Genomic DNA, 27,898 nt, shown 5'->3' on the forward strand with positions numbered 1-27,898 from the left:
TCGAGGGTGAGGAAGAAGCTCGACGCTTCTGGGAAGTGGTGAGCATTTCAACGTCCATGCTACAAGTATCTACGTGAGCGACACTGTCAGGAGCGCTGTTGGCAGGCGGTACTTGGGGCACGATAGGAGGCGACATGGTATGGCTCTTACTAGCAGCACTTGGGAGTGATGCCGGCGTAGCCGCCGAAACATGTGATTCAGTAGGCAGAGATTGGCCAGCAACAAGTTGAGATAGAGCCTCGGTGAAACTGCCCAGCATTCGCTCGACCACCACAGAAAGAGCCTGTTCTACTGAGGACACTATTGAAGTAGTCAAACTTGACGGTATATCAGCAACAGAGCTTCGCGCACGGCTGGCATATGTAGTATCCCTCCGATCCAGAAGTGCATAAGCATCTGCTCTCGAACATCGTTTCGCTTGAATGATATCGAGCAGGCTTTGTTCGTCGGCTCGTTTCAAGCAGTTGACATCATCAGCTGAGTGGTTGCCCTTGCATAGGCAACACTGGGGCTGATCTGAGGCGCAGCTGTCATCTGAGTGCCCTTCTCCACAAACACGGCAGCGGGTCGCCGACTTACACGCTTTACCACTGTGACCGAAACGCCAACAGTTGTTGCACTCAAGAGGACGGGGCTGCAGAGGGTCCACACGATACACTATCAGCCAAACCTTGAGTTCAGAAGGACAGGAGGAACCAGCAAACGTAGTGATAACTGACTCTGTCGCAACACGCACACCATTGAATTCTCTACTGCACCGGTAGACAGAAAGAACTCCCACACCTGCATCCTGAATCTCCTCCAGTATATCCTGCGGGGAAGATGCTGGGTCCACGCCACGAACAATACCTTTGGAACATGCGAGCTGTTCCGGGATGAAGGCTTTAACCGCTAATGACTGAAAAATTTTGCACTGGAGCAGGTCTGTGACACAATCAATGTCAGCGGCCCTGCAAACAATGCCTCTCCGGCCGAACGGTCGCACCTCAGAGATTTGGAGGTAGTGGGTAGTGAGAGATCTTAGCTCCTGCGGAAGGACCTTGGAGCTTTTCATCTTGATCGTTCCCTCACCGATCGGCACAAGAGCAACAGGGATGATGTCAATTCCATTTTTACGAAAATTTTCTAGCGGCAAGCTTTGGGTGGGCAAGCTGGCAAACCAGGTTGCCGACCCTCCACCCGGGGAGGTCAGCGACATACCTGAGCCAAACGCACCCTCAAATGCACATTAACCTGGCCTACAGACCTAACCTGAGACCTGGCCAAATCCCCCACGCAGAACGGCCTCACCAGAGATGACCACGTAGGCACCACCAGGACACCACAGTTGAGCTCGAAGCCAAGCACCAGCTGTTGTTGTTGTTAGCCTATCAAAAGATGGCACATACCCACACTGGGGGATCGGCCAAGAATCGGGTGGCTATTCACCTGAACGCAGTTAACAAAAAGGAAAAGCACGTGGGAGCGCAACACCGGTGAATTTTTCGTCATGAGCAGAAAAGGGATGAGTGTTTTGATTTTAAAATTTTAAGAATAATAATAAAAGAGGGATTAAATATTAATTATTTAGTCAAAATTTAATAATTGATAGAAAAGAAAAGGTTGGAACACTTAGCAAGGCAGTCGGTGAGATTCTATCAGGAAATTTTGGACAGCGGTACAAACAGATCTGTGGCTGAACCCAAATGTGGTGGCGCCAAATGATAGCAAGAGCGGGCTGCTCAAACTAAGGCCAAGATGCTGCAAGGGCTCCTCCAGCAACCTTTTTCTCAGTGAGTTGAATCGGCGACAATACAGCCAAAAATGTTCAATAGATTCTGGCTCACGGCAAAATGCACAAAGGGGAGAGAGCGCCAAACCCGACTTGTGTAAATAGAAATTTAGAGGGGGGATGCGGCAGCGCAGCCTCGTCAGTGATACCTCAAGCTGCCGAGAGCAACAAACCTTCAGCTGTGTTATTTGTGGGCTTCACTTTTGTAGCTAATGCGCGTTTTTTTTCGTTTTATTTTTTTGGTTACTCAGTGCACTTCATCTTCTGCGTTTAGGTGTGTTAATTGTTGGCTTCACATTGATTGTTAAAATGTCGTTTGCTTACCCAATCATCATTGTGTTTTTATTCAGTATTTATTTTTAGTGCGCTTGATATTTGTTTGCTTGTTTGTTTTGGTTCAATGTAATCTAACCAGACCTTGAAAATTTCTTTGGTCAAACCGCACCACTATTTCTCGTGCTTGAGGTTTTTAAAAAATTGTTTTTTTAAAAAATGACTTGGTAAAAAAATTTTCTTATTCTCACCTTGTTCTGGTTTTAGCCTCCTCTGTTCTATCCTTTGGTTTCTACCCTTTTGTTGTTTTACCACTACTTGCCATATAATTCCTCTTGCCACGAGTGCGTAAAATTTTCGCCCCTTGTTGGCGCCTGCCTTTTCGGTGGTATATATGCAGTGTTTTGGTTGTTCTTGAATAAAGTTGAAGTTCAGCGCCTGTGACTTCGTCTTTCATGTCTGTGTCTTCTGCTCGCGTTTTATGCGCTCTCAACAACAATGGATTGAATCAATGTATCGTTTATTGAGAACTGTTTTTGAGGCATTCAGCAGGGGCTCTAATGGCCTATCTTTACTCGCGGCTCTCGTGAGAAGTCACGAGAGAAGAAAAAGAGGCAGCCCGCGAGACCGCCTTCTAGAACGTTCTTCCCACTTAGCGCAGACCTCCCCGCTCTTCAGTTCTTCTCAGCACCCCAGGCCACAGAAGCTCGGACATGCAACGGCGTGAGTGGCTGTTCCCTTACCATTGCTGCAGCTCTCAGGCTGCGCAGTTCAGGCAGCGCTGCGTTGGGCGGTGCTCATCTCGCCGCGGCTCTTCAGCGGTTGGGCTTCCTCCGTGGGCGCGGTGTCCCCTTGGAACCTCTTACTGCTGGCCGCAAGTGGCAGCTCTTTCAAAGACCACATCAACTTATGCACGCCTCACGGCTTCAGCTACCGCTAAGACGCCGCGTCGTGATAAGCGTCTCGAAATTGACTGATGAGGCTTAAGACGGCAGACGTTCTCACCTGTTGAGTGCTATGCTCTGGGCAGAATGGGGCCATTTGGGGGGCAATCTGTTTTTTGAAGAAGGCTAAACTAGGCCCGCGATCACGAACAACACGAGCGCGTTTTAATAGCAGTTTGAGAGCCTCTGTTAAGCTGAAGCCGCTTCAAGCTTCAGTTTACATGACTTCGTCAGAATCTAGGCAGTCAACGAGACGGCCAAGGGACGTATCTCGTTTCGCTGCTCTCTACAGAGCAGCTTATTTCTCTCCCAGCGAGCCCTAGTGTCTCAGTATATCAATACAGTTTGAAATAGCTCAATTAAGAAATGTTTTCCGCACTCGCTGCGAACATAGATCTAGCACTGTGTGTAAGTTAGGACCGTAGCCGATCGACTAAAAAGTGAAGATTGTCTTTTGGCTCTAATGAGCGTATGCATGCAAGCCTTTGATTGCTTTCATTTTTTTCAGAGAAAGCCAAAGTTCTAATTTCGCAAATACAAACCCCCAGATAAGCGCTAGAGATACAGGGTACTTCCTGGGCACCTGTAACGTCTGGGTAGCGGGCGAGTGTCAACGCTCATGGCGAGTGCTTGCTGACGACACCATGCGTACCACCTGCACCGACATTGAAGCATCGCTGTAGGCCTGCTTCTGCAATGTAGCCTAAGCTGTAGCTACTACTGGTGCATTGTACACTGCAAGTATTTGGTCCCAATAGCGCCTTACTTCCGGCACCGAACTACAACGAAAAGTTGCTTTTTATTTGCCTGTTTTCAATACTTTGGCAGTGTGAATACAGCTGCTGAAAGTCTTTCCCCTACTACCCAGTGCAACTCAGTTTCTCCTCATTTTTTTCAGCCTGACTTATTATATTTCTGCTAAGTGCAGTTAAAAGAATCATATTAAGAACTCTTTGCTTCGATGAGCAGCTGCTCCTGGGGAATATCGGCTGATGCGCAATATTAATTCCTAAATGTTATCGGAACTTGACTGAACGCGGAGTAGAGCTTCCATTAAGGTCATGTTCACTGGGGCGATGATGGGCACACATTCTATCGGGTAAACGCCGTGGCCTGAGTGCGACACTCTTTCTATTGAAAAACAAAGTTCAAAGCAATATACACGCGACGAACGCAATATATACATAAAACGGCCAGTTGAAGAATCTGTTACTGTCTTTTCCAAAGTGCCGCAACAGTCCTTATGCGCACGCGCAGTTCAAGACATCATCCGCGGTGGACGAATAGTGCGTTCCACCACACTGCTATGGGCCCGGCAGCTGTACATCATCCTCTGGAAGAACATCTACGTGAAGCGCATCTCGCGCCACTACCCGACCACTGTGCTCGAGATCGCCCTCATCGTCGCCCTCCTGCTGGGCATCCAGGAGGACTCTGTAGTCCGGGAACCGCTGGTGCGACGCGGAGACACCACATACGAGCCGATCCACCCCAAGGCCTTCTGGAACGCGCAGCCAAACATGTCACGCATCGATACGGTGAGCTGCTACTCTTCATACCAAGTGGAGGCTCCAATTGTGAACTCGAGGCTGACGTACACGTTAGGCGGCCCACGTTTGAAGACGTGTCACTTAGCGCCCGGCATTAGCGATGTTCTCTCCTTGTGAGTGTAGTTTCAACACAAACCAAAGGCGAGTAATCGGTAATAGTAATTCAGTGGTTGACGTGAGCTTCTGGCACTTAACATAATAAAAGAGGACGCAGCGAATACCGCGTACGAGCCACTGGGGCTCACAGGGAAAGCATGGCCACATCTTTTCTGACAGGATCTCGAATTTGGTAGATGTAAGAGTGAGCTTCGCAGTCAAGTATCTCTTATCAGAGAACTCGCAGCTGTGGGCACCGCTGCACGCACGTGATTTCGTTCCACCAATCGCTTATTACTGGTCTTTGCCATGTAAACAAAATATGGGTTGCATTATTACGGAGCACTCCACTACGTAGGCTCTAGTGCCCAAGTACACAGTTAGAACGTTACACCACGGACACCAAGGAACCATACCATACATCATGAAGAAATTGTAGTGAGTAGACTTCGGCTGAGCTGAAAGTCAGAGAGGGAAACAAAGTGGTGTGGTGCAGATTTCACATTGAACACGACCAGCATTTTCTATTTATTCGCATCATTTTACTGCTTCGTGCACCTCGGTATTGGCTCATAATGGGATATATAACATGTTTTCGCGATACCAAAAAATTATGGCATGAAATTTCGAGTATAGTGGCGTAAGCATTTTCCGAAAAAAAATATTTGCACCGTCAACGTTTCCATTGAGACTAGTGTTGGTACCAACGAAAAAAGAAAACGCATTAACTTTGGAACCCTGCTCGCAGAGAAAACATCGACGTGAAGTTCGGTAGCACAAATTCTCCTACAATCAACAGGCTGTATACGTAGGCTCCGTCGGTTTTTAGACACCCACGAGGAACAATTGGCTGTTAGAGCCACGGCAAGTGCTTTGCTTGAAAGCATGGAACTCTACAATATTCTAAGAAAATTTTGCTGAGAAGTCCTGTGAACGCATTTTCTTATGTACAAACAGATAAAGGATTTGTTATTATAATAGCAGCAAGCCCGAGCTTATTTCTTCAATTGGTGCTTAGCTATCAATGCTATCAACCGCAGCCTTGGAAATTAAGACGTCATTTACGTGGTGAATTTGTGATGACTTTCTGAAAGTGACTGGCGAAAACTTAGCTTTTGATGAGTCTTTATCAATCAAGGGCAATTCTGCATCCACATGACATCCTGCTTCACATTTATCTTCGTTACGTGTATATCAGATAAATTTAGTTTTCAATACGCGCATAGACAGAACAGTTAAGGAAACAGGTATTGTAGATCAGCTGAACTGAAGATTAGAAGATCTAAATAATACCAAGGAAACATGAGCGCCGAAAATTGTTTCAGTGCAACCTATTTATTGTTAAGTGTTACAGAAAATTGGAAATTTAAGTTCCTCAACAGAGGGAATTCTGAACTGTTAAAAAAAGCATTATATAGTGAACACAATCGATGTCAGTGAATCGCCTTTCGATTCCTGAGAAAAATAAAAACTGAGCCCAAAAGGTTTTTGGACGCAGTATTTATTTATTTTTCATTTATTTACATACCCTCAGGGCCATTAGGCGTTACCGAGGGGAGTGGGAATAACATACAAGAACAAAAAACAAAAACAGCAGCTAAAAAATTTGAATATAGTTACAGCACACACTGGTTTAAGATCAATAACAGCACTAGCAAAAGGCAGCATTACACAAAACAAACCACAAAAGAAAAGAGCAGCTAATAAAATAAACAGATATAAACAGAGACATATAAAATTAATAACAGCGTTACGAAAAGCAACTGTATAAGTAATTTCAGCAATATCGTGGGGAAGGTGATTCAAGCTGACACAAGTTCTGGGTATGAATGAATCGTGAAAACATCTCGTGCGACAAGGAGGGATCCAAACTTTGTGGCGGTGACCAATGCGTGCTGAAATATACGATGGTCTTTTTAACAGCGCTAGCAGTGGGAACTGAATAATCGTTCCTGCTAAGAAGGTGGGCACAGACTTTAGAATGGGTACCGTCCACTTCTATGGCAGATAAGATGGCCAATTCGTGCCGACAGTTAGTTGATGTATACGAGAAATACAAGTATATGCTTTACTAAACGTGCTGTTAAAGTGCTGAAAAAAGATGCTGCAAAAATCTGTTCTCTCGCGGAAGTGGTTAAAGAAAACGTTGATCCGCTCCCTATCTGCCGAAGTATCTGCGTGACACCAGACGCTTTTCTCGTGTGTGGAGACCGCGAATTCTTTCAGTAGATAATGACCACTTGCTACCCTTCCCCCTTACAAACCAAATGGAAACGAGTCACACTCTAGCCATTCATACTAGCACGAAATGGATCATTTCATGCTCGCACAGCGCATTGCAGTAAAACAAACGTATGGAGAATGCCATCCAATATTTTGTTTGGGTAAAAATAACTAAACAGCTTTTTCAGGCCACGTTAATATTCTTGCACAGCAAAAGATGATTTTTTGCTGAGATAATTGGAGATAGAAATGAAACTTGTTTTTCCCATCTTTTTAGTATAACTCATATTATTTATTTATTAGAAATACCTTACAGACCCGTAGGGCATTGTGTAAGGGGTGGCGGCAAAACATCAAAAACAAATTTAAAGGGGCACAAACAAAAACAAGGAAACAAGGCAATATACATGATCAATAAATATGTTGATACACATCAATATAATACAGAACAGTTGACATAGGAACACAGAAATAGGAACACATGATAAATAAAGGTAAAGTTGACATAGGAACACCAAAATAAATCCATAAAAAGGGACCCTGGGTACATCACACAAAAAATAAAATTAAAAAGCACACGGCGCGTTAACTAGTGTCAACAAAATTTGGAAACAGAAATGCAAACAAAAGGAGAGAAAAAGTTCACGAAATGTATTAACGGAAAATGTAACAGATTGCATCAACATGTTAAGACGGCTTGAAAACGATAATCAGCGCTTCCTGATTATCGTGTCGAAGCCAGTGGCTGTGTGGCATAGCCTTACGAGTCCGATCTCAAATAAATGGTGATGTCTATGCAGATCTCATGCGAAAACTACTGGTGGCTAATCTTGCAGTTCAGTCGTTATCGAGACAGTAACAGGGTGAAAGTCGCGACACTGCGCCAAGGCGGGTATTGGAAAAAAACTTGTGCCAATTGTTAAATGTCTGTCCTTTTGGTAGGGGTCCCTCACGCCACGAGACTAAATTCGCCCAGAAGGGCCGAAGTTTTTCTTAGTTTGTGAATTTTCAGTTATCGAGCACTCCTTGCTTCAAAGATGTACGCACATTTCCATTCGAGTTACCGAGAAAGCGCAAAACACAAGGATGAGACGAGCACACGGACAAAGAGCCGTGTCCGTGTGCTCGTCACGTCCGCGTCTTTGGCGCTGTGCCGGTAATGCAAACCAACTTGACAAGCTTCCACTTGCTCTTCTAGACGACAATGATAGATATGCTACGACACAGGCAGGTTGTACTGCCCCTGGTTGTTATATTGTTTGCTTGTTCTTGAGTACGCTATGCAAGTATAGCGCTTGGCACATGATAGCCTGTGTTGTCCGTGTTCTGTTCAACACAACACGCCTTCGCGCATGTTCAAAGTGAGCAAACAGATGCAAGGTTTTGTGAAAACCGTGTTCATACATGATGCCGCCTTTATGATCACTTAGGCGAAGAGTGCAGGCCACTATATGCTTTGTTCTATATTATAGCCGATCAGCTTGGCCTGAAAAAGCAAAACTCATTTTTAAACGCAATTTTAACCCTTTAGCGTTTCTTCTGCAATACTCAGATTCTATAATGAAGCCTCCATAGCAAAGAACGATTTACGTAGCGGCTTATTCGTCATGGCCCCGTCAAGGTAAGTGACCAGAGGGCCCCTTCTCTCATAAATGCAGGCCTACTTCGCGCCGGAGCACAAGTACCTGTCGATGCTCACCCGTGCCGCCTTCGAAGACCTGGGCGTGAAGAAAGTCGTTGCAGTGGCAACGGAGCAGCAGCTGCTGGGACTGGTGCGCTCCCAAGCCAACGGCTCGCTCCCTGCGACCGCGGTGGCTCTACTTTTCACCGACCACTTGGAGGATGACTCACCACCTGTCAGCCTGCGCGTCACTTTTTTCGCGGGACGCCTGCCCTTCGACCTGCAGGTAGGCACGACCCAATTTCTTGAAGCGCGCATTTCCACTTGCCATTGGCGTAGTTGCACCACCGTCCAGGTAGAAATAGAAAGCCTGGAAATGCTCGCTACGGTCGATATGTCACAGTCGCAGGACGCTCGCATGAGCCTCTATTTCTTGCCCTGCGACCTGAGTCCGCCGCTAAGGAAGTCAGTGAGCGCTCGGTAGTGACGTGAAGACTGTGCATGGCGGCACTGCCAAGCTCGAAAATTCTTGTTCCGAACTAGAGTATTCTGGAGGCCGGTACTCTCCAGTCGTTCCTTTGGCTTTAATTAACCCTTAGCGAGCGCACCATTCCAAATTTGCAACTGTGAATGCTTGTGTTAACTATTATTCTGTTTTTTTTTTCTTGTGCGCCCGGGCATAGGAGCTCAAGAGGAGGAGAGTGTACTAAGCACGAAATGTTAGTTCAAAAGAAGGCAGGTCAGTTTATTCCTCTTGAGCGATGGAAGTATTCCTCAATCAGTTTACGATCTATTTCAGCACGTGCGCAAAGTTTGATTGCCTTCCAACGCCGTTAGGCCTTCAGGATGCGACACAATTTGGCAGAGGTGAATCGTAGTTTAGTCGTATCACAATACCTTTAGCATGCAATTTACCTCTCAGTCCACTGTGTCCCAAAGTGCTGTGGTATTCAGCACACGGCCATTTATTGTAAGCACGAAATGCTTTGATGCCCTACTGAAACTCGGGAGCGCTATAATCAAGACAAGCGGACAACACCACATAAGAACACCACAAGACACGAGCGCAAACTTTCAACTAAGTGTATTTTCGACGTGGCGCATATTTATACGCATCTAATCATGGGACACACACAAAAAAGCGTTGGAGCCAGCCAAGATATCAAAACAATCACGTACACCATGCGAGATATAAGCTATCCTCGCAAGTCATGCATTGCACAAATGACCGACTAAAAACAATTTTTCTTTTTTTTTGCTAAAACCACAGACGAGTCGCTAACTAACCCCGCACCTTCCTTTTCCAAAGCCATGCAGAATGCTTCCCACAATTCCCTTGTGGCCTTGTCCTTTGATTTTAGGAGAACAGTCGTTCTATCCAGTAGAGGTTCGCACTTGTGCTCAGCGCAGTGTGCTGCGAGGTTGCCAGGGGCACTGACCAGAGATTTGTAATTTTGCTCCCGCAACCTCTCATTTAAGCACCTTCCTGTCTGGCCGACATCGGCCTTGCTGCATGACAGCGGTATCTTATACACCACGCCCTCAACACATGCCACAAGCGAGTTCTTGTGCCTCACGCCACAAGACCATGCGTCGTGCTCTTCTTCTTGGCCGGAATTGATTTTTGCACACATGCTTTTGAGTTTCTGAGGCGCGGAAAATACACCGGGAACTCCATACTTTTTCCCACGGTTTTTAGCCTGTGCGACAAGGCGTGCACATATGGCAAAAAAAAAACAGGTCTCTTATCTTTTTCGTTCGCATTTGCAGGCTTCCCCTTAATTAATGTCGTTAAAACTTTTTCCGCGACCTAGACCAGTAACAGTTTTGGGTATCCAGCCGCCTTCAGTCTTGCAGACTGTAAGTTAACGCTGTCAAGCATATTGTGATGGCAACACTTTTTTAGCGCATGCTTGAAACAAGCATCAGCTATGTTCCGCTTTATCAGCTTAGAGTGCGCGGACTCGTAAGGAAGCAAACCCTTTTCGATCCTTGTTCTGTAGTGCCAGCAAACGTGGGGGCCGATTTAAATAGCTAAGTCTAGAAATTGTAGGCGGTTGTCCGAGGGGATTTCATATGTGAATGAGAGTCCTGGATGAGCTAGCTGGAATTCGATCAGCGTTTTTTTTTCACCAAATCATTCATTGCACATCCCACTTCGGCACATATCAGAAAATCATCAACGTACCCGTAGAACGCCTTGATGCCAAGCGAAAACAGTGTGTCGCGTAGGGAACGGTCGCCTCTGCCTAGAAAAAAGTTGCACAGTATTGGCGCGATGTTCGAGCCAATGCATATCCCGTCCTTCTGCAAAAAGACCTCACCACCAAACTGCAAGTACAGGTAAGAGAGATACAACTCAAGTAGAGCAAGGAAGTCCAAAAAAGTAATCCCACTCGCATTCTTAAACTTGACTTTTCCGTAGGTGTCCAAAAATTCTTCCACCGCCTGCAGCACGTGTCCGCGCGGAATGGTGTAAAATAGGTCCTGGACATCGATAGAGAAGCACGCCACTTTTGGGTTCTCCTTGAAGAATCGAACCACCTCGTCAGCATTCCGTATCATCAGAATTCCCAAAAGGGAATTGTGGGAAGCATTCTGCATGGCTTCGGAAAAGGAAGGTGCTGGGTTCGTTAGCTACCCGTCTGTGGTTTTAACAAAAAAAAAAGAAAAACTGTTTTTAGCCAGTCATTTGTGAAATGCATGACTTGCGAGGATAGCTTATATCTCGCATAATGTAGGTGATTGTTTTGATATCTTGGCTGGCTCTAACGCTCTTGTTTGTGTGTCCCATGATTAGATGCGTATAAATATGCGCCACGTCGAAAATAAACACAGTTGAAAGTTTGCGCTCGTGTCTTGTGGTGTTCTTATGTGGTGTTGTCCTCTTGTCTTGATTATAGCGCTCCCCAGTTTCAGTATGTACAACCAACTAGCCCCCTACAAAGCTTCACTCCCTCCTTTATCCCTTCCCTTACGGCGCGGTTCAGGTGTCCAAAGTTATATGAGACAGATACTGCGCCATTTCCTTTCCCCAAAAAAACCAATTATTATTATTATTATTCACTGGCTTTGATGTCCCCTTCCCAAGAAATTCAGACGAAGATTTGTCTTAGAGCGGCGAACCTGAAGCCGACTATTATCCTCAAATGAGGTTCAAAATGATGGGGGACAATTCCGAAGTATCGGGAATTTTTGCCTGAAGAGTATTATAAAAAAAATAGTGGTTTTCTTGAAGGAGGAAAACGGCGCAGTGTCCGTTTTCTTGGTTGACACCTCAACTGAGCCGCGACGGAAGGAAGGAAGGTAGGAGCAGAAGCAGGAACAGAGAAAGAGGTGGCGTAGTGGAGGGCAGTGGAATAATCTAGACCACGTGGGCACCTTCAGCGCGCAGTCACATCGCGCAGTACATGCGTGCCTTCTGTGTTTCGTCTCCATGGGAATACGACCGCAGAAAAAACAATAGTGATTGTGATTGTTTATTCATTACTTTCCAATACAAGGAAAAATACTCTGTTCTGTCGCCGATGACAGGTGCAAGAATGAAATGCATTGCGGGAAAGGTGTGGCATATTCTAGGATGCCTCATAGATAGTGGTAGCCCCACACTGGTATGGGCCAGGAGGTTTGGCTCCTGACTGAGCTCCTGCCTTCGCGTGCTTCTCGTCAAGATAATGAACGCGCATGGAATTCTTGAATCCTTTCTACACTTGAGTCGCCTCCGTCATAATCTGCCGCTGATAAATGATCAACGTGTTCTCAACCCCTACCGCTTTTGGTGTTTTAGGTGTCACAACAAAAAGTTCAGCCCTTTCTGGTTTTCGGTATTGGCTGCGCGCTTAGCATCTTTAGCTCGTATTGAGGTTAGTCGTGCCATAGAGCTCGGCCGTTCATTGTCTGTTGCGATGCGTTTGTCCGCAATGGCCGACTTGTACCTCTTTAATGAAGCGACTCAACTGCGCAGCCGCGGTGGCCGCAATACCGCAATTTGGTAGAACACAACTGTCGGCTGAAAGGTGAGGAAGGCGATGACCTATACACGAAGTGCGAGGGGCACACAGTTTAAACAGACAGGGCAGGAGGCTGCGGGGATGGACGCGTGTTCTAATGTATCGGAACAAGAAATACACTGTTGGCGGCGGTCGTTAATTCCACTCAGGGCTATTCTTTTTGCTGGTAGCGACTGTGACGGAAAACGTTGGGAAGTTTTCAGCAGTATGCCGAGGTCTCCATGTGCTGTTCGCACAGTTCACCGAGAATGGGAGCTACACACATTTTTTGCTCAAACACTTGGCCTCAGCATTGATTGAAAGAGCGGCCGCTGAAGGGGGAGCACTCTCGCTTCCGCATCCCTAAATTCCACCATCTCATACCGCCTCTCACGCTATGTGTTCTAACTAGAAGTTTCTCACGCAACTAATTCAGTTTGTCGTCTTCATCGGCGTTCGTGCATCAGTACTGCGCTTGGAAATACTCGGTACCAGTGGGCTGCAACAGCTGTCGTGAAATCGCGCCGGACGAGTACAGAGGTAGAAATGCTCGCCTGTAGCCTAGTTTACCTGAAATCGACAGAATGCGACGGTGGCACATCGAATTTCCTAGCGCATCACTGCTTATCTCATGCGCCAGCTTTTGCATGCAGCGCATTTCTTCGAGCGGGATTGTGGCGGTACACGGTGTCGCATATCGAAGGCAAAGCAGCGCTTCCGGCGCAACGGTTTTCCTTTTCACTTCGTGCGTGGCTGGCCGACTCTTGCGATGAAAAAAAAAACTGAAAACTGGATTTTGAGGAAAGGAAATGGCTCGGTAACTGCCTCACATCTTAGTGGACTCCCAAAGTGCTCCGTAGCGAAAAGGATAAAGAGCGGATTGAAAACATAAAAAGAAGAACGAAGTGCCGCATTGGGGGACTATGGAATAATTTCGACCACCTGAAGATCTTTAACGTGCACTGACATCGCACATCGCACGGGCGCCTTGTCGTTTCGTCTCTATGAAAACTCCGCGGCCGCGGCGGCCGCATTCGGGTTCCCGGGTTTGAACCCCGGAAACTACGACTCAGTAGCTGTAGTCCCGAATTTGTTGAAGCCGTTTTTAAATGCAACATTGCGTTTGCACGCGCTCCGCCGCGGTGGCTCAGTGGTTAGGGCGCTCGACTACTGATCCGGAGTTCCCGGGTTCGAACCCGACCGCGGCGGCTGCGTTTTTATGGATGAAAAACGCTAAGGCGCCCGTGTGCTGTGCGATGTCAGTGCACGTTAAAGATCCCCAGGTGGTCGAAATTATTCCGGAGCCCTCCACTACGGCACCTATTCTTCCTTTCTTCTTTCACTCCCTCCTATATCCCTTCCCTTACGGCGCGGTTCAGGTGTCCAAAGATATATGAGACAGATACTGCGCCATTTCCTTTCCCCAAAAAACCAATTATTAATTATTATTATTATATATTTATTTGCACGCGCAAGTGCTGTCCCGAAGGCCTGCGAGCGGGCCAAACCTATAGCAAATTCTCTTCCAATAATTCCTAAATACATGCGACCGTATTTGCATGCACTGCGAAAGTCTACATGTATCAATCCGCCCGTTTGACGCATTAACGCGGCTCGCTTCCACAGCGAATTGCGGTGTGAGGCGATGCGTTTCGATGCGTCAGTTGTCGCACTCGTTTAAACACAGCTTATGCCCCAAACAGAGGCTGTATGTAGCCGCACAAGGTGACAAGGCTGCAATGGCTGTCAAGAGCATCGCTATGGGTGAAAAGAGTGGGTACAGCCTGGTACAGCGATATTATTTATTTATTGAAACTGCAATGTAGGAGTAGGGATTTCAGCAGGGTGGGGATACAGACTAAGCAGGTTAACAAAATAGGCAGAAGTAAAAAAAATACCAGTGCAAGTTGAAGCTCTTCTGCACCATTGGGAATATTACAATTAAACATATACAACAGAACAGTTAAATAGCAAATACAATAAAAACTAGATGATATGTTGCGAGAACAACGTTAGCGACGGCTGCAGCACTTCATTGTTAGTGAGGTTATTTCTATCAGAAATAGTTAGTGGAAGGAATGAGTATTTAAAGCAGTTATTTCGAACGCGAAAAGGAGTTAAAGTTACCTGGTGTCGTCGCGTCGCATATACGGGCGAAAAAACAAGCAAATCGGTGAGTTCAGTTTTGTAGCGTCTTTTGATTGATACATAAATTTAAGTCGTGCACAACGATTTCGCTCAGTTGTTGTCGGAAGGCCAGCTTGGATTAAACGATGTGTTACTGATGTACGTCGGTAATTGATATGTATCCTGCCGCCCTCTTTTGATACTTCTCTAATTTTTTCATGTTTGTTTGCGTGAATGGGTCCCAAATGATAGCAGCGTCATCTAAGGTAGTCAGAACACTACATTTGTTAGCAAGTAGGCGTACAGATGGGGTAGACAACCACAATGCCTGTCTCAAGAAAAACAGTTTAGGAAAAGCGTTACACGTTATGAAGTCAATATATTTATTCCAACTAAGAGTGTTAGTGAAACAAAGCCCTAGATATTTACATTCTTTTTCTTCTGTCGGTGTCATGCCGTTATTAATGTTTTCCAAAATTAAGACTTTATTTTGTGTGTGATTCTCATAAGCAGTTTTTTAAAAGTTAATGGACATTTGCCATGCTTCACAAAATGCGAAAACTCTTTGCAACGCACTATTAAGTAATAGTTGATCGGAGACATTTCTTACTTCTGTATAAATAACACAATCATCAGCGTAAAGTCTAATTTTGACAGGATTGTTATCGACAATATCATTAATATATATTACAAACAGCAGAGGCACCAAGAACAGGGCCCTGAGGGATGCCAGAGTTAACTGTAAGCCTGACAGAAGAATGATCATTAAAAACAACGATTTGTTCTCTGTATGAAAGGTAGGCTGAAATCCATTTCACTAGCTGTTCGTTATGAAGTTCTGTGTCCAATTTTTAAATTAACTTTTCGTGAGTAATCTTATCAAAACCTTTCGAGAAGTGCATAAATACGGCATCAAACTGCGTTCCATTGTTAATTGACGTACACCGTACGGGAAACCAAGCACAAAAAAAAACAACTGGCGGAACGCTGCCGCTTACTAAGCACCAAAAGCAATGAGGGCTGCCAGTAACAATTTTCAAGTTCAAAAGTAGCGACTGGTAGGGGCGGGTTCTCTAAACATTGAAAGAAGTGGTCGAAGAGGGTGGCCCGTGTAGCAGCCAGAAGACCTGGCCAATACCCACGTGCGGCAACTGTTCTCTCCTGCTCTCCTCCTGCAATTCATTTCATATCTGCAGCTAATCTCGATAGCGAAATATACTACAACATATTTTGGGTCTCAATTCTTTCTTCTGTTCACTTTCGCCCACAGTCGCAAATTTTATATCCGAGTGCCTTCCGTCTTGTGCTCATTGGCTAGAATCGGCCGCCATGATCTCGCTGCCAATTCATGGCACATTGCTTTTGTATGAACTTTATTCATGAACACTGCAATGGAAGTCCATTCAGCGATGGCACCAGACTACCGTCTATTACTCGTCGCCCCTCTTGTATGAGCGTAGCGATGCACTACTGGAAAGGGATTATGTGACGGTTGCTCCGGACTTCCAATGGGGTCCTTTTGTTGCCTCTTTGCTCTTTTTTTTCTTCACACTGAAAAACTCACAGGACAGTTAAAACTCTGTAACGCTAGGTTGAGAGATAGCTGTTTAGGTATTTATTTTTGGGGATTTTTTGAAGTAGACACGAAACAGTGACCACATATCACACTGCTGTAGTGGTCACGTGATGCACACCTGCACTGGCAGGCGGCTGTTCCAAACTGAGCCAGCCGTAGGCTTGTGCGACCCAGGTTGACCGGGATATAAGGTGAGTGCGCTTATAGCCGTTCGGTGTTTCCACCCACCGAGTGGATATTGTTAATGCACCCACCGTTACGCCGCCGCCGACGGCGACGACGCCGGACAAGTACGACGCAAACTCCAGAGATGGGCGCCTAACCGCTACCGCTGTAAAAGTTTTTAATCATTTCCTCTCTTTATACACTACTTGCGACAACAAAATTTCATGGAAATTTCTCCTGGTCCAGGCCTGTAACGAGGCAGTAGTGCCCGTTAAGCGTCGATTTGATTTCGTGCTGTTGAGCTGCGCCAGAATAAGCAGGTACCAAGTGGAAACTTTCCTCTCCTTTAGTGTGACTTTGTCGAATCTAATTTTCTAAAATATAACCTTCTTCCAGCCTGCATATATGCACACGTCGCTGTTTCTTTAGAACTATACCATAGATATGATTAGACTTGTTACTTTTGTTTCCTACACATTTTGGCAGTTTCCTGCACCGTTCACGCTTTCTGGTTATTGTGGCATTGCCGGCATAGAAGCAAATCGCAGGAAGATAACCAGGTTTTCTGAAACTGTGGTAAGCTGAATTTGGGAACAATTGATTTATTTTCTCTCCTTACAAACGGGGCGCAGTGGCAGCAGAATGGTGTCTTGGAGGTTTTTTTGGTACCCTAGGAATAACATGCCGATGAGCAGAAGGGCGCCGGGCAGCATGTAGTTCATGTAAGTTACCCTCATCAACCACTCAACCAAGTTTCCCTCCCCCGCAGGTGCACTATCCGCAGCGGCTCATCTCTCAGCCCGAGGGTCCTGTGGCCGAGGATCGCTTCCCCGAAATGAACACCCTGCTTCCTGTGATGGGGGCGCTGCAGCAGCGCCACTTGCTCTTCCAGGCCGAGCGCTTCAAGTACGCGTACCCTGTGCCAGAGGTGACGCTGCAGCGCTTCCCTTTCCCGGCGCACCTTGAGTACAGGGACACCAAGAACTACGCCCTAGTGCTCACCCGGTTCTGCATTGGCATGCTGATTCCCTTCTCCGTGTTCGTCGCCCGCCTCACAGACGAGAAGGCGACCGGTGGGTCCACGCTGATACGAAGCTGTGCTCTCCAAGGGCTCAAGTATTCCCAGCGGCTTTAGGCAGCACTATGATTTCTTTAATGTAATCCAGTGCGTTTTTGATATCAGGAGGTAAGACGGGCCACAAACCGGCTGTGTGTCACAGCGTGCCGAAAGGATAGGCTCTTACATTTACTTCCTGGCGGATGGCTCGTGGAGCGGACGCTTACCTAGAAACTTCCATGCGTGTTCGTGTGTTGTGGGTAGAGCTAGGTACAAAATTGGCGTTCCCCTCCGGCAGGGCAGATGAGTGCACTGGAACTTTCACGTACAGACAAACACTGCAGGCAAACATTACAGAGCAAACACGACCTATTTAAGCGAATTGCAAGACCTCTTGGGCCCACGCAGGAGTGGGTATACGCTATTCGTGTACACACGATACACAAGTCCACATTGCAAATGAGATGTTCATACTTCTGAAACAAAAGGCAGTGAATTAAAAACAATCTCTGCCTCTTGAAAGTAATTGAGTCATTAATGTATTGCGCTACACTGTACATCATCCTCATGCAAACCATCGCAATAAGACTCGAGAATTGGATACAGTGAGTTCTTGCGGGCATTGACGGGGCTAGATTGTTTAAAAACCACTCGGAATGATTTCTTTCAGATTATTTGAAAAGAGGGGAAGGATGTTTTTTGGAATTTATCTCTTGAAAGGCGCACCCTGAGTCGCATTTTATCGCTGTTTTAGCTTTTACCCGCCCCCGGTGGCTCAGTGGTTAGGGCGCTCGGCAATTGATCCGGAGTACCCGAGTTCGAACCCGACCCGATGGAACCCGCGTGTTGATGGAAGCGAAACGCAAAGGCGCCCACTTGCTGTGCGATGTCAGTGCACGTTCAAGATCCCCAGTGGGTAGAATGTTCTCCGGAGCCCTGCAGTACGGCATCTGTTTCTGCCTTTAGTCCCTGCCTTGCGGCGCGCTTCAGGTGTCTGCCGAGATAAGGCCGATACTGAGCCATTTCCTTTCTCCAAAAAACCAACCAACCTCTCTTCAGAAATGTAATAAAATCACCGGCAATTAATTAATGCTTTCTCTCTTAGCGCATCAAAAACTGTTGACAGAAATCACACCACTAGAATTATTTTCTTTTCTTTCTAGCGAGGGTAACCTTCAGACCTAAAACGATATAGCTCTCGTGTAGAAGTTCACTGTGCCAAATCCTTCAAAATGTAACTATAGAACCCGGTAATATTCGAGTGCCTGTTTCGAATTTTCACTGAATTCTTTTTTGTGATTACTCTCTTTCAGTGAAGGCTGAGTTTGATCTACTCTTTGTAGAAAAGTACTTCGCACTAGCATTCCTCAGCTTACGTGTTCGATTCACATTACTGCAAACAAAGTCTACGCCACTCCCTGACATTTTAGGATATTGAATTTATTTTCTGGATCGAGTTTATTTAGATATCAGCCATTCTCTTATTTGTGTTTATAGTTTAATGTGTTAAGATAGGATATCCGCAAAATAAAAGGTGCAGGAATTGCCTCACTTTTTAGTTGGCATCTAAACCAGGCAATGTGGAAATGGAGGAAGGTGGGAGTGAAAGGAGAGAGGGCTGCCGTAATCGAGTGCTCCTGAAGATTTTAGACCACCTGGGGATCTTTAACGTGCACTTACGTCGCACAGCGCGTGGCCGTTTTTGTGTGTGTGTGTTTAGCCTTCATCAAAACGAGCCCCCGTGGCCGGGTATCAATGTTAGTTTAAGGCTACAATCAAAGTAAAAGCGAGGGTTCAAAAAAGCAATGTGATTATTTCTCATTAAGCCTAGTTCATCCATACTTCTAAGAAAAGCTATACACCTTTCGCATGTACATCGCAGCAGAAAAATTAAATCTGTACTTCTCCAGGGACCAGAAAGGGGATCATAGCTCTTCATAGACAGTGTTTATGATCCCCGAAAAAGCGCTGTTATATCTTCAGGTTATGTGCCATAGTACTTATACATATACGCCATTTAGCCGTTGTGTGTTTGTTTGCCTGCTTGTTTGCTTATTCTTCCTGCCTCTTGGCATTCCCTCCTTTTGATGTCGCCATTCCAAAAATACCGCATCAGTTTTCACCCACCGCAGACCTTAATGTTTTCTTTGGTGCAGGCTTCGAAACAGTTTTTAGTAAATGTCGGGAAGGTACAGAAGTTCCCCTACAATAAAGCCGCGTTATAAGCGCTCAACTAAGCGTAGCGTACAGCACTTCCAATAGGAACAAGCTGCATTGCTTCAACCATAAATCCATGCTCTGCGGTTCGTTCTGCTTTCGCAGGCATGAAGGAGATGCTGCGGGTGACAGGCCTTGGTGACTGGATCTACTGGGCGAGCCACTACCTGAGCGGCTTCTTTATGCACCTAATCATCGTCACCCTCATGATGCTCTTCGTGTGCGTCAAGAGGAACGAAGAGGGTCGCGCGTTCATCCAGTTCAGCGACCCCCTGCTGCTGTTCTGGATCCTTATGTGCTTCTGCAGCAACTGCCAGATGCACGCCATACTTCTCTCTATGTTCTTCGGAAGCCGTGAGTCTTCCCACTTAAAGCCCAAGCATATTGCCGCGGAAGCGATCGCTTTCCCGTTGCCTTGTTTTTCTCGTGGCAGCGTCTAGCACAGTAGAGCTGGTTCATGTTGAATGTCTTACTGAGGAGAACTTTGTACAACTTATCTTTTTTTAAATGTAAGGCTTCCCATTTTAAAGCTAAAGATGAAGGTCATATAGCAAGAAACGAAAAGGCTGATTCCATGCCAAACGTACCAGAGTTTACACTCCACCCCCTTCGATCTTCACGATAAAATTTGTGGTTCTTTATTGAAGCGGCTAAAGTAATTACCATTATTAGCTTTGGTGAAAAAAATTTTTGGTTACGTGAGAGCCCTTCGAATTTCTTAGTGGAGTGAGAAGTTTGTTTAAAAAACGAGCAGGAAATCAAATATTTTACTTTTTTACTTGAAACGTTTCCAGAGATAATTAGTACGCATTGAGGTTTTTATTCGAGCAGCAAAAAAATTATTTGCGCAATTTTTTCTCTTTATATCATTATGTTCCTCAAAAGACTCCATTTTTGCAATTTCATTTTGTTCTTTATCGCGACATTGGCGAACAAGATCACATGTTTCGCCGATTCTCTATTATATCTACTATCGCAGTAAAGGTATAAGATTCATACAGCACCGTATATTTGGGAAAAAAATGTTAACTTCAAAAAAAGTGTCCTGTGCAGCGTTTCTGCTTATAATTTTCGTGCATAGGCCTTCCTAGCAGAAATATCAGTTGTAGCTCAATTTAATGGCTAGTTGCATTGAAATTGTACTCGGGAATTTTTTCGGAGCCTTTCTTGTTTTAAAGCGAGAAAAAAATGAATTTGAGCGCTGCACCTCGAACCATGGTTGCTCTGTACCGCCACTGTACAGCTCGACGTGCTTTTATCGGTTGCCAAGAGCTGCACGGAAGCCGCGCTCAAGCAAACAGAGTGCTCCAGGGGGCTCTGTGTCGTCAACGAAGGCTTTGCGTTGGCAGGCTGGAAAATAAAAAGCGGTCCACGGCGCCATGACTACTGTCGCGACGGCTAAATCATAGGGAAATGAAATTCTGTCATCAGCACTGCTACCTGGGGCTATCGCTAGGCAGCGCAAAACCGGTGTTCTGATAGTCGTCGCAGGGTGGCTTTATTTTATTATTTACAGAGTACAGCAGGCCCTTAGGCGGGCCTGAAAGGAGGGGAAAGAGAAACAAAATTTGTACACAGAATACAATAATGAATGCGTCAAGGGTAACAAGAACGAACTAACATGGCAAAATATTGAAATGGAATACTTCAGTCATAAGAGAAAACAGGGGGCAATGTTTAATTATAAAAACCCGCAAATACCGCTCAAAGTGGCAAAAGCAGTAAGAAGTTCGTCAAGATTTAATTAGGTCATTCAAGTTGATCATATTTGTTAGGTGAGGTGGCAGTCGCTTCTATTAAATTTTATGCGAAAAAAGTTATTTAAAAGCATTACTTCAAGAATTATAAGGAGTTTTCTGTTGTTCATGCTGATGCCTCGTCACAGAGGTATCAAGGGGTTTCATGTAGAAAAAAAGGCTCATTAGCCACTTATTGTCACTTAGTAAGAACAGAAATTTGTCTCTGAATCTTACGCCGCAGTTGGAGCGCTGGAATATCATGCTTTGCCATAAGGTCCATTGGCCAATCCTGTCCTCGATATTTTGAAAATATATAACAAACAACTTTGCGTTGGATGCTTTCGAGTGCGTTAATGTTACGTTTTGTGTATGGGTCCCAAACGGTGCAAGCATATTCGGGCTTAAGTCTTATGATTGATAAATATGCTAAGACCCTTGCATCAGGTGGAGTTTGCTTTAGTTGATGTCGCCGAAAAGACAGTTTACATATGTGACATATGTTTGAAACATGTTTGTTCTAGTTAAGTTTATTAGTTATTGTGACTCAAAGGTATACATACTCGCTAACTTCGATTAGAGGCTGCAACGAAAAACTGTACTCAAAGGAATATGTGGCTCGCTTGTTCGTTATTTTCATGAAGACTGTAATGATTATTCAGTTTCATGTAACACTTAATGCACGACGCATGAATGTTACTAAGAGTCAAGTTCAGTAGTAACTGATCACTGTGACTTTTAATCTCATGAAGAAAGACGCAGTCGTCTGCAACGAGCCTAATTTGAACAGGGTCAGCTATTTCATTGACAATACCATTACCATATATTAGAAACAACAATGGCCCAAGCACGCTGCCCTGTCGCACTCCTGAAAATACTGTAAGGTAGTCTGAAAAGTTACCATCAATAAAAACAAACTGGGTTCTGTAAGTGAAGTAAGCAGACACCCAATTAATTACAAAGTTTGGAAGGCCAATAAAATCAAGTTTGAGAATCAGACTGTGGTGTGAAACGAGGTGGAATGCTTCGCTAAAATCTAGAAATATAGCATCAATTTGGTGTGACTTATTCAAAACACTTGCAAAGCTATGCATTGCAGAAGTCAATTAAGTTAAGTTTATGCTGAAAAAAAGACAGGGTGGTATTGGCGTTTAGGAATTTGGTTATTTCATTTGATATAATATGTTCAAATAGCTTGCAGCAGCTGTAATAGAAATTGGACGATAATTAGAAACCATCAGAGTCTCCTCAAAAGGGGCCATGACAGCCTATTTTCACGCATACCCTGCTTATCGCCATTCACTCCCAACAGTTTAAATTACTATTCCCCAATTTTTAGCAGATTCTGTGCGGTAAATATTTTTAAACTATTTTTTTGTTTCTTCTGCAAACTTCTTTCTGGTCTGGCAACCTCTGATTGATGACGTCACGAGGGCATAAAAGCCCCGCGTCGTCTGCTGCGAGCTGTTGAGGTGCTTGCATGCGCACCACTGATAGCGGTTGCTCCAAAAGTTTTTTTCTTTTAGCTTAGCGAAATAAAATGCGTTTTTCGTGTTCTCTTTTGGGAAGCCTTCAACTTAATAAGCGAGCTGAGTGATCCTTGGGAAAGAGGACTTCCTGGTGGCGCCCGTTTTCTGATTGTTCAGAAAACAGAAGGCGACGGACCCCTGCTTCATAATTTACGCTTAGAAGCATGCTGTTCGTATGTTATGAATGTGGTCTTTTTTGAGCAGCGAAGTGCTCCCATATGGGAAAAGTAGCACGTGCCGTGCATGCCTTCGCTAATGTGCGGCGTGAGAGCCACGGCGTTTTGTAGCTATAGCTACCAAGTTCTTGTCCGCTATTAATCGGCTCTATAATTAAAGTCAAATTATCAAAAGGTGCAACTAGAGTCACCTTGAGGCACGAAAAGAGCAGAGGAAAGTGCCGAGTGCAGACTTCTCTGCTGCATGTACGCGTTTGTAAGTCCAACGTACATTTCCTTCGAGAACCCTTTTGCAGGAACCAAGCCGCTTGCAAATCCCTACGAGACTCGAATGCTTTCACTGCCCGCACTGATGAATAGTGGCCGCCGCCTAAACGAGTGCATCAAAATAATAGTACAGAATTTAGCATTTTGGTGTGCGCGTGCATTGTCTCAGGAGTGCAACGATTACGAAAACTGCAGCCCCGCGCTGAGGTTGTTTACATGGCAGTGCGCAAAGAGTACTGCTTGTTTGCGTGGCATAAAACGTAAGGTGGGTTCTCCTTATGCCAAATATTCCGTACACTTGCTCCCAAATTGCACTTTTCCTCATTTACACACTGCAATAAGCACCGATGATGCCATATCGCCTACGTGGGAAACGTTTCGCATAGGATGCCGGTGTTTCCCGCTAATTGTATTTGCTTCCTCTTATGTCACCAAAATTCAATTTTAAATCGCCTCAGCTAGAAATACGTTCGCACATTACTTGAATTAATGGAAACAACCAGATTTGTTGTCAACAGTCGACGCCGACGGCTGCTGCCGACTACCATCTGCGCATGCTATACAGAGCGGGTCACATATCGGCTCTTCCCCCTTATTGTACTCGCGTTCTGCGATGTAGGCAGTCGTCGCTTTGAGGGCACTGTTGCCAATACTGCGCTTGACAGCTATTTGCAGGCGCTAAAACTTGCGAACTCGCTCTCCGCAATCGCCGAAATTGCACACAGGAATCCTACGTACTCAGGCCTCGTCACGAAAGGGACCGGTGGTCCACAGTCGAACGAAATTCAAGAATGTAGCAAAAGTTCCTCACTGCTTAGTAAGAAAGTGGGAAGATATGATATGTAGCCCCTAGTTTCGCTTTTTTCGATACGGATATGGTACTCAAGTGCAGTTTTTCTGACCGTCGCCTCACCAGGCGTGAAGCTTACGCTCGGCCGCACAAGCCCAGGCGACGGCGGCGAGCGACTGGTGGCACCGTCGTGCGGTGTTTTCTGCCCGTGTCGCTTGTCTCGCCCATCGGTTCCATGAGCAGGCACGAATGAAAGCTTATCTTCGCTGGTGCACGCACATAGCGTGTGTCGCCGTGGCTAGCATGAGGTCCAGTAAGTAAGAACGTCATTCCAACTTCCACTCTCCTCTAGTTCCCAATACGCTGACTGTTAACATTACTACGATGCGGTCGTTGATTGTGCTTGCGTCGCCGTCGGTCTAGCGTGACAGACCAGTGTTTCAGTGACGGCATTTGCATACCGACCAGCCCACTGACCTTGATCGCCGTCGCATCGGCCTATAGTGTGACCGGGCCTTACTTATGTGGAAGAAAAATTGCGTTACTGTTCTTATAGCTTTTGCGGCACCAGTCACTCATATATAGGGGGCGACTGCTACTTCGATCGCCCTCGAAAGTACAGGGGAGAATGAGAACTCGCTGCGCACGTTACTGCAACAAGAGCAGACGGCGTAGCTCCGTGCATGCCCTAGTGACGTCACGAGAGCGTTGAATATGGCGGTCGCCGCTGGTGGGAGGAGTCTCCCGGTCTCAATTTCGATCGCATTTTTTGGAATATACAGCGCGTCCAGCGCAGCCAAGTTTTGGAAACTGAATCATAAGCTCTTATAATAGTTACCGAAGCACAAAACTGCAATACGAAAAGCAATCATGTCTTGGCCCCTTTAAACACCGGCACAACGCATGCTGTTCGCCAGCCGGAAGGAAGGCTACTAGATAATAAGGAGGCATTAAACACCACAACCAAAAACTGAGATAAGGTTTCAGCACAACGACGTAAAAAGAAGCTGGGTATTCTGTCACGTCCAGGTGACGTCTTCGTCTTCAGGTTCAACAACATAGTAATCATAGCAGAAGGCGATACAATGTCCGGGACGGCGGTGCATACTGCACCACCATGGTGCTCCTATGATGTGTGGGCAGAAAATACACTATGAAATTGGCGAATAAATTCAACAGCAATGTTTGATTTGTCAACAAGAAGCGTACCGTCATGCTTTATTTGGTCAGAACTTTTTCTTTTGGCAGAAATAATTCCAATAATTTATTTGGTGCAGTCCGGATAATATTCAGCAAAGTACGCTGGAATTGGTGTTCTTTGGCTTTCTTAACAGTATTACAGAGATAAGATTGCTTATCCTCAATAATGCCACAGCAGGCGCTGGCTCGTTTTAACCACTTGATTTTTCTTGTTAGATGTAAAATTTCTGTAGTAGTCAAATGATTTATTTTGACAGTTTTCTTGGTTTTGTTAGCGATGAATGTTTCAATACAGTACTTGCATTCCTCTTTGAATTTATTCCACAAATCATTGTTTGTTCCATTAACGCTGTAAGTCTGAAAGTTTAGGTAGTGGAGTACGCTTTCAAATTGGGGGCTCTAGAGAAATCGTTTAGAAAAATTCGCTTAGGAAGGGACAAACAGGAAGTTGGCTCCAAAATGACGGAAAAAATAGACCGTGTTGTTATCAGAAATTCCTCGTTCAACCAAGACCGAAAACTAATAAAGCGTTCTACCCGCAAAGCCGAGGTAACGAACAGATTGACGAGTTCCCTTGGCACGTGTGGGATCCTTTACTACTTGGTGCATGTTATGGCTAAGCGCATAATATCACACAAATTTCCACATGGCACACCAAACCTTGGATCAGGATAAATACGATTTCCAATTTCTGGCGAGTTGAAATCACACACCAGAAGCATCCTCTCATGACGAAAGGAATGCATGTGGTCGGCCAAATCATTCAGGAATTTATAAGGGGAATCAAGGGCCCGATAGACAGCAAATATCAGTGATACACCCTAACAAAAATGTTTCGAAGAAATGCTTTCGTGGTCTTTAATTTGCGGCACCGTAAAAATGTTCATATTTTGTCTAACCGAAACAGCTACACCGCCACCTCTTGAGGGTCTGTCATGGCGAAAGATACGGTATGCAGGCGGAAACAGGTCAGCGTCATCTATATCGTCGCACAGCCAAGTGTCGGTGATAACGAGAACGTGCGGATCATAACCTAAAATTATTGATTCCAGCTGCTCAATTTTATTTAAAATACTGCAGGCGTTCATGATAAACAACTTTAGTTCCTTAACACTGTTGGGATGGAAGTCACTGATTTTGTTTTGTCTGAAGATCAGGCAACCGGGCTCTGCAACTTCTTTTTTCACCACACTTGTAGGACACCCCATCAACTCGTAGTTTATTGTTTATTAGTGTCGGTTTCTCCCCTAATGATTTTCATGTTTGGCTGAGTCCCAGAGCAGTTTGCGAATCCTAAGTCGGTTCTCACAGTAGTCGTTCTGGACGGATATATCAGAACCTTTAGTTTTGCGTCAGTTTTTTTTTAATTTTGTTCTTTTTTGCTATAATAGCGAAAAATTGCTATCACTTGCCTCTGGTCGCCTGACTTTCCTAGCCTGTGGATTTTACCAACAGAGATGCACGTGACGCCCAGTTTTATAAAGATATCAGTACAAATTTTTTGTTTCATGTAGGAGTCACTTTCTTTACTAGATTCTTCTACGCCAAAAACAGTTAGGTGTGAACGCCTACTTCTATCATTCCGATCATTCATTTTAGCCTGAAGCGCAGTTACTGTCTCTTGGAGTGCTTATATTTGTTTGTTGGACCGCTTTTTCAATTCAGCGAACTTGATGCCGAAGTCAATTAGGAGCTTTTCCTGAATAGTCTGCTGTATTCGAAGAACCGTTACGTCTCCCGTCAATTAATTTTGGCCTATCAATGATTGCTTGAGTTGTTCCTGGGTTCGAAGTTCATCTGTGAGAGATCCGAGATTTGTTTCTACAACGCCACAAAAAACAAGCTTACAAACATAGTACACATCATATTCAATGCATATACATCGTTGTGAGCACGGCAGAACAAGAAGACAAGAGTAGTCACTCCTAATTGTAGTGTAATGCGCACCAACCTGTCTAAGGCAGAAGAAAGGCGCATGAGGCCACATGCCATTGCCTAGTAGGCTGCGCTCTGTACGTAAGACATCAGCTACTTCCTCACATTGACAGTGACTATAGTGACAACAAGAAGCTATGAAAACAAGCCAATCAGAGGCCTTTGAAAATCGTCATGAACGTGAGCCACCATACTTAAGATATTCTCCTACTATCCGCGTAATTTAGACCATACATTAAGCTGGAATTGCATGAGGCTGTGCTCCTCGCGACATGACATTAGATGGTGCACTCATAACGCTTAGAATAAAATATTTTTAAGTATCACATCGACTCATGTTATTCAAAGCATTGCATGCCCGATATTTACTTGGACAACATTGCAATTCAACACCTGACTACGCTGCTTACTACACTGATAACTCGAGATGCATTTATTCTGTATATGGAATAAGCTGTTTACTGCGCCTTTCATAGTAAAAGTAATATTAATAATGACGACAAGCTTTATTTACCATCATACATTTATTGAACTCCCATCCAAAATTTGAAAGTAAAGCGAATTGCATCCGTTCCGGCTGAAAGGTGGGTAGGGGCAGGAGAAACAACACTGCAGAGGTGGTTCTCACGAATCATTTGATGCTCTCTTCCATACGA

The 27,898-nt window shown here is 45.1% G+C and overlaps 1 protein-coding gene across 1 annotated transcript in view; it reads left to right on the forward strand.

Annotated features, from left to right (window-relative positions):
• Positions 1–2,693: 2,693 nt before the first annotated feature.
• Positions 2,694–27,898, forward strand: part of LOC144098150 (phospholipid-transporting ATPase ABCA3-like) — a 31,553-nt gene continuing 6,348 nt past the window's right edge. The window contains exons 1-5 of the mRNA XM_077630678.1: positions 2,694–2,767; positions 4,246–4,526; positions 8,516–8,764; positions 17,105–17,408; positions 19,715–19,963. Of these exons, the coding sequence (XP_077486804.1) occupies positions 2,758–2,767; positions 4,246–4,526; positions 8,516–8,764; positions 17,105–17,408; positions 19,715–19,963 (1,093 nt within the window). The 5' untranslated portion in view covers positions 2,694–2,757. The remainder of the gene's footprint in view (positions 2,768–4,245; positions 4,527–8,515; positions 8,765–17,104; positions 17,409–19,714; positions 19,964–27,898) is intronic.

This window comes from Amblyomma americanum, chromosome 7 (assembly GCF_052857255.1).
Source record: "Amblyomma americanum isolate KBUSLIRL-KWMA chromosome 7, ASM5285725v1, whole genome shotgun sequence".
Taxonomy (NCBI): domain Eukaryota; kingdom Metazoa; phylum Arthropoda; class Arachnida; order Ixodida; family Ixodidae; genus Amblyomma; species Amblyomma americanum.